The sequence below is a fragment of the Crocodylus porosus genome, unplaced genomic scaffold (genome assembly GCF_001723895.1).
Source record: "Crocodylus porosus isolate Cpor-Errol unplaced genomic scaffold, CroPor_comp1, whole genome shotgun sequence".
NCBI classification, from domain to species: Eukaryota; Metazoa; Chordata; order Crocodylia; family Crocodylidae; genus Crocodylus; species Crocodylus porosus.
The window spans coordinates 111,149,338-111,161,684 of record NW_017728886.1 but is presented as its reverse complement, the minus strand read 5'-3'; the positions used below and the strand labels follow the sequence as shown (position 1 = coordinate 111,161,684).

Below are 12,347 nucleotides of genomic sequence, written 5' to 3'. Positions count from 1 at the left end.
AGGTTTGCTGGCCCCTGGCAGAGAATTGAACTAGCCTTCTTGCGGATAGGTAGCACAAGGGAAGACGGATTTGCTCTGATAACACTTGTTCTTCCTCTAAGACCAAAGCAGATGTTCAGGGGAAAAGATATGGCCTGTGACACTTGTTGTCTTAGCAGATAATGACAGTAGTCGGTTAATCAACTATGGAGCATTCACTTGCAGAAATATACTGAAATAAAGGGCTCCGTAAGTGACCTAAAGCATAAACTAGTCTCCTAATTCATACACCTTTGCTAACCCAATCCTGCAACTTTAAGCGAGCTTTAAATTGTACTGTAAATGAAAGGAAATGCTGGTTAATCCTTTTAGTGGTTGATCTTCCTTTTGAAATACGGAGATGATGCTTGCAAAAACAAAAACTTAATTTCAAATATATCAGCACAAAGTTTTGAATAATGAAAAAAATCTAAAACAATTCAACCTGCAAATTTCAGATCTGGGTAACACTGAGAAAAAAAGAACACATCTCCCTTTAACTTTTTCTTATTGCTTCACCTATACATCATCCAGTAGTTAAGACAGAAACATCAATTCTTAGTTCTCCAATATGGCACAATCGATATAATCTTGGTAGAGCAGCATGATAAGTTAGCAAAATTTAGGGCCTGAACCTGCAACTCGTAATTATACCTCATCCCATATAAGTTTTTTGTGCATGCTACTTGCACAATCAAGTACAAAAGGTATATCCCTGCTTCAGATAACCATGTGTGAGGCAAGGATTTCTTTTGATGATACCTTTTATTGGACTTTCTTCAAGTCATAGCCTGAAGACAAATATCTTTGCTCAGACCTGAAGAAGAATGTCTTGCATTTGAAAGCTTGTCATTTGAAAGCTACGTGGTTGGGCCAATAAAAGATATCACCCACATAAATCTTTGCCTCATATAATTCCTGGACCATTACAGTTACATCACTCTAATACAACCATAAGCTAACCATAACACCCCTTTCTTATGAACACTGGACATGGGCAGCAACAACTCAAAGCCTTCTACAGTATATATTGTGTTATTCTAGTTAATGTTCTGCAACTAACATTTCCAGTAATATTTAAGTATTTTCTTTCCAGGCTCTTGAAAATAGAAAATTCAAATATATTTTCCTGCTGCTCTTGTCTTTTGTCTGCAGTAGAAAATATGATTTTACCCTTTGTCTCATGGAACTGAAATTAAGGTGGCTATTTTTCTTTATCCCCATATATTCCTATTTTGTTTAGGTTTACATTCCATTCCTATGGGATAATTTACAGCTACTCCTCATTTTTGTCTTTACCATGAATGGGATTTATTGGCACTCAACAAGGGAAAACAGACCCTTCAGCATTCCTGCACAACAATAGTTGAAAACAAATATTTATCTCTCAGTAACATTGCTTTCTATAAAAAGACAAAATTTACTTACTGGAAAAATGTCTTATGGCTTGTACAATTTATGTATTTTATATATTTCTCTATATATGAAGAATTTAAATCACCATTTTTCCCTGTAGAAAAAGCACTGCATCTCATAAATGACAAAAAAGTAAGTAGGAAGGGCTATGTTTATGAAGCATGATTATAGTAAAAACACTGAGTACCACTCTGCATGAAAAAGTAACATGCTTATGCTTGTTTGTAAAAAGAACCAGAAGTAAATTCTGGTTTTGGAAAGCACCAAAACCATTTTAGCCTGTAAATTGCTTTTGATTCAAAATATGTTGGGAAGTAAGCAGTCCTTATTAAACAGCAGTAATGTGACAAGAACCCATGTTCAGGCACTGACTGCCCTTATCTGAGTGCTACCTGCACCATAAAAATTTAGCATATCTTCCCCACTAATACTTCTTGAAGTGATTTTATATTACATAATTAAATATTATAAGTCCATCACTAGATTTTCCCCAACACGCGCACACACACACACACACACACACAAAGAACTTACAAAAGTCCATTTCTTCAATAAACAAGTAGTAATTGCATTGATGTAATTGTTCCTCGATTATTATTATTAAATAACTGTTTGGCACACCTCCAGTACACAAAAACATGGTATTTCTTTCTTCTGAGAAGCTGAAATTGTTAAAACAGCTATAAATTCCAATAGAAAATACATCCATCCTGAGGAACTGACTGACAAATCTTCTCTATTTTCCATTTACATTGCAGTGGTCATGGGGTCCCCATCAATAAGTAGAAGGTCAGTGCAACGATGAGAAGCAAGCAGAATGGGGAAGAGAAGGTTTGATAGGCAGCTGATGGCATAAAAATGTCTTCATACTTGTAAATACTGACAGCATGCTCTGATACAGGTGGTGAGTCTATGTCATGTCGAGTTATAGAACCTTTAATAGGCAAAGAACAGAAAAAGATGTGAACATGGCATTTGTATTAAACCATTCTTTATCCCATTTTCCTTTTTACTTGCCAGATAGCCCCTTCTCCTATTACTGCTATTTGCTATATCAAAAGGCAGGTTTTCCTAACTTTTGAAAAGGAATTTCCAACCAGCAGGGGCATCTTATAAAAACAGATGAACATGAAACATCATATACATAGTAAAAGGGAGTATTTTTTTGGTGCCAGAAAACATTGAAGAAAATACCTGAAACTTGAACAAACTAACAATGTCCTTCAAGATCATCACAAACTGGTAGCTTTGAAGCATTCTTAATAATTTTGGGTGACAGAGTAGAGATAATCCAAAAAATATCCAAGACAAAGCATCTCTGAATGTTGACTCTTTGTCTCTAAACAATTCTCCTTCATTTTTTCTATCCAAAAACAACCCTCCCATTGCCAGAATATTCAGCATACTCAATTCTGATAGAAAGGTGGAGTTAGAAAAAGCTGGCATTCAGGACAGAATAATACTTTTGAAGGACATTTATTATAAAATATGTTATGACCAGGGATCCTGGTTTTCTCAGATAACCCCCTCTCCCCGCAATCTGTGGATTAAAAAAGTAACCCAAAATCCACATTTTCCTGTGATTAAAATGTAATATCACTAAGATATATCTATATGTTAGTGGTGTTTCATTTTGATTATGGAAAAAATGTGGAGTTTGTCTTACTTCTTTTAATCCCAAAACTTTTTTTTTAATCAGAGAAAACCAGGATCCCTGGTTATGACACAAGGCTAAGCTGCACATAGGGTGTCCCCTAAACCATGGCTACCAATTGTACTTAGCTGTTAGTTCTGTGACATTGAACCAAGTTTTCCAATAAACAAATCTGAATATGCCAGGCACACAAGACCAAGAATATTGTGACAATGTACCAATACAGTAGAACACAAGAGTGAAAGTGATAAAACTTGTCTATGACAAATGTTCAAACTAAAGCAAAACCCAAATAAAGAGCATAAATAGGGTAAGTTCATTAGATTTTAAAGTAGTGTAAGAGTGATGTTGTAGCTATGATTTTAAAGCATTTTTCTACCTCCATAATATTAACACCTCAGCATCAGGACAATAATTGTTACGAGTATTAGCCTGACAGTGTTCCTTACGTACTTGCATTAAAAACCACTGCTATTGGAAAAAAAAATTGCATGCCTTCTGAAAACCATTTTAATGTATTATTCAGTGAAGGATTGAAATATGTAGCCATAATGACAAAACGCCAACTTACCCTGAATTGCTGGACCCCAAGCAAACAAATAGTACCAACTCAAATGAAGATCTACAATTGTTTCATCTCTGGGAACATACAGAGGACGTTTGAATCGACATGTCACACGGTTGTTTTCAAAAACCCCTTCTTCATCTCTAGCAGGATTTCTCTGGATTTCTTTAGCCCACTGACCAACATTATAGAAATGCTGTATTCGGACCCTTCCGTTGTCATCATGAACACAAGCCATGACATCATCTCCACCCTACATGGGAAAAAAATATTTTTTAGAAAAAGCTCAACAAAAATGCCATAAAATTCCTCTTAATCATAAAAGTATGTGCATACTTTTCATTATAAAAGCATAGTGATGCTGAGCTCTTTTTCCTAATTATATATATAGACCTTCCCCCAGCTACCTTCTCCCGCAGATTTTGCAGCTCAGAGCAAACAGTAATATTTACTTTTTCTGGCTCTTCACATGTATATAACCCTCTTTTTTAATTGTCCCCAAGAGTCAACTTACCAAATATGAATATTAAATTCTAAGAAGGTAGCACCATTGCCATAATTAAGTTTAACTAAAAAAGGAAAGCCTTTTAAAATAATATATGAAGTTGTCAGATACTGCTACACCACCAAAAGTACTAGTAAATAAGAACCACTGGTGTATACAAAACTCACTGCACCAAATTGTATATTATTTACTCAGATGTAGGAAATAACATACCAAACTTAAAGGGATAATCACATAAACTACAAGGAATCTGCTTTGAATCAGTACTGTTTTTCCAAATGTATTTCCGTATTATATATCACCCATGTGTAAACTAGAAATACAGTTCACAAATAGAATAGAATACCATAAACAATGGAATACCATTACTGGAATACTATAAAATACCAGTGGCAAAGAAAGCAGTCAATGGCTAATTTGCTTCTGTGCATACTGTAGGTAGTCTTAGAGAAAGGCAACTAGGGAAAAAACAAGTGGACGGAAATATGATAATTGTTATGACAATTACCCTTTTGAGCTATTCAAAGGAGTACTGTATTTCTAAGTAGGGCTGTGTGAAGCTTCAGTCGCTGATTCAATTCAGTGGAGATTTGGCCCGATTCGGCAGCCGAATCTCTAAATCCAAATCAAATCAGGAGACCCATCAATCTCTCTGAATCGAATCAGAAGACTCCAATTCAATTCGGAGAGATTCAGAGAGATTTGATGATTCAGACATAGACACAGCTTTATGTGTTTTTTCTACATACCTGATGGTACCAGGCAGCTTGTGAACACTGACATGGAGAGACAGATGGAGCATCCCAGTGGAGCATTGGGGGGGGCGGTCCACTTCCGGGTCCACTGTGGAGTGCACAAGGGACCCCCATCCCCTGCCTCAGTGACTGGAGCATCCTGGGTCGGGGGGGGCACCAAGGGCCCCCCTGGAGCTGACTGCCGAGCTGAGGGGTGGGTTCTCCACACGCTCAGTGGCGGACCTGGAAGTGGAACAGAAGTTCTTCCAGTTCACTTCCGGGTCTGCTGCCTAGCACGCAGGGCCTCCCCCCAGTGCTTCTGTGGGATACTTCATCTACCCCACCATCTCAGCATTCACAAGCTGCGCCTGGTACCTTGAGGTATGTAGAAAAAATATATAAAGCTGTGTCTATGGCTGAATTGCTGATTCTCTGAATCAGAATCGAATCTTCAGATTCGGATTCAGCTGAATCGAATTGGGACACTGATCTGAATCAATGAATCAAATCACTGTCCCCTGAATCATGCCGAATCCAAATTAAATATGGCCCGCTTTGCACAGCCCTATTTCTAAGACAGTTATTCAATACCAATGTCAATGCAGCAGGCATAGAATCAGGGCAAAATGTTACTTTCAACATAATTTCTCATGAGCTGTCATAGCAAAGAATGAAGTTGATATTCTGTAGTTTGTTATCAAATTAATGTTATCCAAGTAATAGCGGTACTGTGGCAGCACTCCCCCACCATGTGGTACTGGAAGAGGTAGCTACCATGGCCTGCAGGCCACATGTTAGAACCACTTCCACATAATGTCATTGGTATATCACACACAAGGTGGAAAGCATGCTGCTGTGTTGTTCAGAAAGCCTTTTTTCTATTGTATGCATGTTACAAAAGATTCTTAACTGAGATTTTCTCACCTAATCTTGGAAGCACAAACTACTTTTTGGAAACAAAGTGGATATGGACAAAAATGGCCTGGCAAAAAAAGATTTTGCACCCCGTGACTATCTTTATGTGCAGATTCTAACAAAATGTGTGGAAAATAGGAAACCTAGGTGGCAACTGGGAAGACCTGCATTTGTAGAGCTTCAGAACTCAGTAATATTGTAGGACAGGCCACAATGGCTAAAGTTACATTAAAACAGCTTCCTTTCTAAAACCCTATGTTAAACCATTGACAATTTTCCAAAATTTCCACTTCAAATGTAACACTTAGGTTTAAACAAAGTCTCTTTATCTTTAAGAACAAAGGCATTTTTAAAAATTAGAACACTCCACCTATAAGAGATATGTTAAAGCTAGAGCTGGCATGAAAATACTTAGGAAAATGCTATTTTGAAACCACCAAACTTTTTCATGAAATTGTACAGATTGACAACATTCCATTAAAAATACGGAATATGTTAAGATGACCTGTTTTGACATTTTCAGAATCCAGCGTTTCAATCTATTTTGTTTGAAAACAATTCTTTTTCATAACTACTTTCTGTAAAATATTAAAAGGGTCAATATCAAAACAAAACATTTCAAAATGTATTGAAACAAAAATGCTTCAGTCGATGTAAAACTTATTAAAACAGTTAGTTTCCTAAAAGATTCAAAATATTGTCTTTTTATATAGATTCAGGGCAAGCTATTTGTGGATTATTTTCCTTTTCTAAATATAATATTTTGTGGGACAGAAAAATAAGCATCCTGAGCAGCTCTATTAAAACATTGGTTTTCAATTTTTCTGTAGCTACAGCTGCTCTGTAGATCCCTGTTTCTGGTGTGTTGGTTGTAGCCATTGTTGGTCCAAGGACCTAGGCAGGCAAAGCCAGGCAAGGCTCTTTGGCTAAATGTGATATCTTGTATTGAACCAACTAAATAACCAACTAAATATTTAGTTGGTCTAATAAAAGATATCATATTTACCCAAAGAACCTTGTCTGCCTGTAGATCCCTAACACTCACATCAATCTACTCACTTCAGCCAGTTGTGGATGCTAGAATTATGCTTCCCCAGTCATTTTTGCTATATACCCCTCTCAACCGTATCCCACACTGAATTTAAACTTCTTGTCTTTTTTTGTAGAGTCCTTCAAGATTCTGCTTTGGCTTATATTGGCTTCTTTTTCTAGAGCGGTCTCTTCTTTTTTAAGTCTTCCTAGTCCCACCACACCACCAGTGCATCTAGACACAAGACATTCATTTCCTTCACACATACCCATCTCTGTCCTGTCAACAGGAGTACCCTTACCCATGGAATTACTTTAGTCTCAGTTCACTTTGAACAATGACTTTCTTCCCATTCAAATCCTTCCTAAAAACTAACTTTGAAGATGATACTGTGGCAGGGCACTTTAGGTGCCTGCCACTTTAAGGGCCTGAGCCAAGCTGCCAGCAGGTGCTTGATGGTGGTAGCCATTTTAAATCCCTGGCTGCCTTTATAACTGCATGAATTCCGTACTGGCGGAGGAGGCAGCAACACTGCCTGGCTGTAGGGCTGCTGGTATCATCCTGGAGGTAAGGAAGGAGCTGTAGGGGATGGTAAGGAGGCTCCTGGTCCTGGGCATGACCTAAAACTGCACCCTGCTGGGAGTGGGTGGCCTGGTGGGGCTTTCAGTGTTGCGGGAGCCCCCAGGAAATGCCAGGCCAGTGATCACCCTGGTGAAAGGTGAGTAGTGGCGCCTTAACCTCAGCCCTCACCTTCTGGTGGGTAGGAAGTAATACCAGCTGCCAAATGCAATGACCTGCTGCTCCAGGTGGGGGTGAGAGTCCTTGTGAGACCCTGGAGCATCATTCATGGTGTGTGCAAGGGAAATTACACCATGGGAGGAGTAGAGACCAGGTAAGCTTCAGGAAGCGCCTGAGCCAGTTGGGGAGAGACTCTGCAGGGCCAGGCACACTCCCCGGAGCACCTGAGCCAGGAATGGGGAACCCTGCTGCAGAATATGCAGGCAAGAGGTGAAGACCCTGCTGAGGGACTCAACTGGTCAATGCTGGGGCCAGGACCTGAGAGTCCAAAGAGCTAGGGGCTCACCACGAGGGACGCCCATGATAAGCGAGGGAGCTCAGGGTCCTGACTAGGCCTGAGAAAAGGGATCCAGGGCTTGCAGAAGCCAAAGGTCCCCATGGTTGGGGGCCACAGCTAATAGGCGAAGGCAGGGGTCCAACTAACTGCCTGAGATGCCATTTGCGAAGCTTGGGCCACAGCGTAGGGGAGGTACGGAGCCACAGACACTCCCAAATATCAGAGTGCAATAATGGGCAGCCTCCTGCCTTATTTAACAACTTTATTAAATAAAAACAAGGTGTGGCGGGTGAGACAGGCGGGCGGTGTGCCCAGAGGCAGGTGGGGAGCTAGTTGTGGCTAGCAGGGATGCTCACCTCACCACAGATACCCACTGGAATCAGTTTAAACCAACAATTATAAAGGTGAAGAAACAATGTTGGATTAATTATTTTTGCTTTAAGAGCTCTCATCCTACGTAGTGGGCATGTCTACACATTACCATACAGTAACATTGTTACTGTGCCGTGTTTTAGTACTTGCTATGTGGAAGTGCTAAAACATGGTACAATAACCGCCTGTACTGCAGTGTATGGGCAGCACATACTTAAATTCACCAGCTATGTCGCCATAGAAGCATGCTATAACTGGGGACCACACTGCTATGGCAATGTAGCTGGCAATTGTGTGTAGTCACACGATTGCTACGTCATCACAGTGTGCTGTACAGTGACCTGGGGTATCGCTATGTTTCCAGAGGGAAACATGTAGACATACCCTCTAAGTAATTAATTGTGTTGTTGATTGACAACTCTTTGAAGCAGGGACTTTTCCTTTCTTTTTTGAGCATGAACTTGAGTGGCATGTACCTTTTTAGTGGTAAAGGGGGCCTGGGCTCTGTTACCGTATTCAATATCAGAATCAGGTCCTAAATTTAAAAAAAGTATGGACCTACATCTAGAGAAAAGGAAGACCTACAGCCCCAAGACAAGACAGTCAACACTATTTGGACAAGAAAGAATACTAAAGGCTGCACATGGAATTAAAAAATAATCCATCCAGGAACCAATACTTTTTTCTTTCTTAAATTTACTTGGCTGTACAAGCCCAAAGCAGGGACTCGATTGTACTGAAGCAGAAATCTGATGAAAGTGTACTCTAACCACAACAGAGATCACAGCCGTTTACAGTAACAAGTTCTAACAGACTTGAGTCACTAAAACAGCCTGAAAATTCATGGGAAGGGAAAAATGTGACACTAGGTGTAGGACTGTTCCTGCAGGTCCCTTCCTATCTTTTTTTGATGACTCCCTCTACAATAGAAGTATATTTATTGATGACATAGTCCTGATTATAAGATTAGGATGGAAAAGCATATCTTCTCAACATTTCTTACTGCTCCTTATTTAGGGTCTGATTCGATGGGAAACTTTTAATTGACTTCAATGGGTTTTGAATCAGAACCTGTAAATATTTTAATATTCTTCATCTTACAGAGTCCACTTATTATTTTTATATTTACCGTAGATACATTCTTGCCCCCTGACATGAAATGTATTACAGAACAGTGCATTTTTTGTGTCTTAGTTATGTGTTTCAGTCAATAACCATTTATAGATAACAGTATAAACTGTCTTGAGCTGAAATATGTTTCCCAAACACAACTTTATGTATAATGTAGTCCTTGTAAAGCCTGTAATGCTGCTTGCTCCTTAACCCTAATAAAAAAATAAAGCTTCTAAAATAGCAAAATAGCAGAAATAAAAATACATACAGTGGAGTCGCATCTTACGTGGGGGTTAGGTTCTAAAGTCAGTGTGTAAGGTGAAAATCTCGTATAGTCAAAATTAGAATCGCACTCAGCGCGGCGAGATGCTCACACTATGAGAGGCACGTGGGAACTGAGACCAACTGAGGGAACAGCAGATTCATGTCTCCCATCTCACGCTCACTCTGGGGCATACGCTCATTGAGTGGAATGGCAGGCAGAATCACCCGCACTATTTAAATTGTTATTTTTCTCTTTTTTTTCCTTCTCCGAGCACGTATAGTCAAATTCGCGTAAGTTAAATGCGCATATTATGCGACTCCACTGTATGTACAACACCAATTAAAAAAAAATAAAAACGTGAAAAAACAAACTAAACAAGAAGCTTAGTAGAGCACATACATTTAAAATATTAGTTTTTTAGTACCTTCACCTAGCTCTTCTGGGATATGGAAGAACTGAAAGAGGGCACTCACTTCATAAATTAATTAGGCAGTCTAAATTTATAGCATGGAATATTAATTGAATTATGAATAAAACCTTAGGACTATTCTAATTTCTGTTGCAGTCTTTGCTACAGTAAAACTGGCATGAATAGTACAAGTGGTACAATATGAAATAACATTTTCTTGAATGTTTTTTAAAATCAAATGGAAAGAAGATACTACAAGTCAAGCGTTCAACAACAGAAAAAAAGATTACTGTAATGTCTCATATGAAAAGTAGGTGACAATGGTCCAGTGGAATGAGTAGGCCTGTCTTCTCTGATCTGCTACTGATTTGTTTCTCAGCTTTCAACAAGTTGTTTTGTCTCTGTATGCCTATGCTTCTGCTTTTAAAATCAGATCCATATTGTGCATATTTATTACATGTAAATGCTTATATAATTTGGTGTCATGAATCAATATTAAGCTTTGAGAGTCAGTCTTACCATTTTCTTGTCTGAGGAAAATCCCACCGCCACCCAGCCATCAGTATCGGCGCTCAGCTCAAACTCTACATCAGCTCCTATCCTACGATAACTTAGAAAATAGTCACAAGTCTCCGCATTACAGCCAGGTTTACCATACCTAAATTAAATAGGAAAACAAAATGTACATCTCTTTTTGCTATTCAAACTACAAATAATGTATTGCTCATCTACAATTCCAGACAAAAAACTAGAAGAAGGATTTTTTGTCATTGATTATATTTAAATTTTCCACAGTTCTTGGCAGAGAAACAAAATAAACCAAAAGTTTTATATTTTATTTCTGTATGTGCCGTTAATTACAGTATTAGAAATAATTATCCCTAAACAGTCAGACTGTACAGTGTTAATTCATAATGGTGAGTAGCTAAATCACAGCAGTCATCCACTCACCTCAGTGAGACTATTTTTGTAAGCGGTCACAGACAACAGAAGTGTTAAATAGGGCACATTTACTAGTATGTGTAGGGTAGGCAAGCAATGTTGAACATAAAGTTCTCCACATTTACTTTAGACTAACCTGAAGCATCCCTTAGTTTTTCCACAATCATCCACTCTAATTTTTGCAAATGGATCCACAGGAGGAGCAGTAGGAAAAGGGTAACCTGCATAATCAAAATAAATCATGACTGAATGATGAATACAGTATATCATATTCAAATCCTGCTGTTGTTAATACATAGCTACACCACCATGCTGCCTGCAGGCCAAGATCAAAGCTACATCCTGCTAAGCATCACATATGCTAGGCACACTTTGCTAGGGACAGTTTCTGCCTTGAAAAGTTTACAGTCTAAACAGATAAGCCAGCAGAGAGAGAGAACAGAAAGCATCACTGGATTGGATTATTTTATTTGCTTAATTCATTACAACAGTCCCATGCACTGATACAGACTGGGGACTGACTGGCTAAGCAGCAGCTCTGCAGAAAAGGCCCTGGGGGTTACAGTGAACAATAAGCTGAATATGAGCCAACAGTGTGCCCCTGTTGCCAAGAAGGCTAACAGCATACAGGGCTGGGCTAATAGGAGTGTTGCCAGCAGATCGACAGAACTGATTATTCTACTGGTGAAGCAGCATCTGGAGTACTGTGTCCAGTTTGAGGCCCCCACTACAGAAAGGATGTGGACACCTTGGAGAGAGGCCAGTGGAGGGCAACGAAAATGGTTAGAGGGCTGGGGAACATGACTTCTGAGGAGAAGCTGAGGGAACTGGCTTCAGTATGGAGAAAAGAAGACTGGGGGGATTTAATAACAGCTTTTCAACTACCTGAAGGATGGTTACAAAGAAGATGGAGCTAGACTGTTTTCAGTGCTGAAAGAACAAGGACCAATGGTTTCAAGTTGCAGCAAGGGAAGTTTATGTTACATATTAAGAAAAACTCTCTCAGGAGAAGAGCAGTAAAACACTGAAACAGGTTACTCTGAGAGGTGGTGGAGTCTCCATTCTTGGAGGTTTTTAAGACCTGGCTAGACAAAGCCTTGGCTGGGATGATCTAGTTGGGGGCGGTCCTGCTTTGAGCAGGGGGTTGGACTAGATGACCTCCTGAGGTCCCTTCCAACCCTAATTTTTGATGACTCTATGATTATGAGGGAAAGGCAGAGCTTGGGTTCACTCCATCTGATGCTTTGGTGGAAGAAGATGTTCCACCAGAAACCTAAGTTATGCTGCAGTAGCACAGCTTTAAACTTACCCCAGGGCAGGGTTGGGGAACTGTC

At 39.4% G+C, this 12,347-nt stretch overlaps 1 protein-coding gene across 1 annotated transcript; it reads right to left on the bottom strand.

Annotated features, from left to right (window-relative positions):
* Nucleotides 1-853: 853 nt before the first annotated feature.
* Nucleotides 854-11,475, bottom strand: FRRS1L (ferric chelate reductase 1 like). Its single transcript, XM_019540723.1, has 4 exons — nt 11,150-11,475; nt 10,591-10,729; nt 3,660-3,906; nt 854-2,368 (listed from the first exon to the last, which is right to left on the bottom strand). Exons 1-4 carry the CDS (start codon nt 11,281-11,283, stop codon nt 2,196-2,198), a joined length of 693 nt encoding a protein of 230 aa, XP_019396268.1. The 5' UTR covers nt 11,284-11,475; the 3' UTR covers nt 854-2,195.
* Between the last annotated feature and the right edge of the window lie 872 nt (nt 11,476-12,347).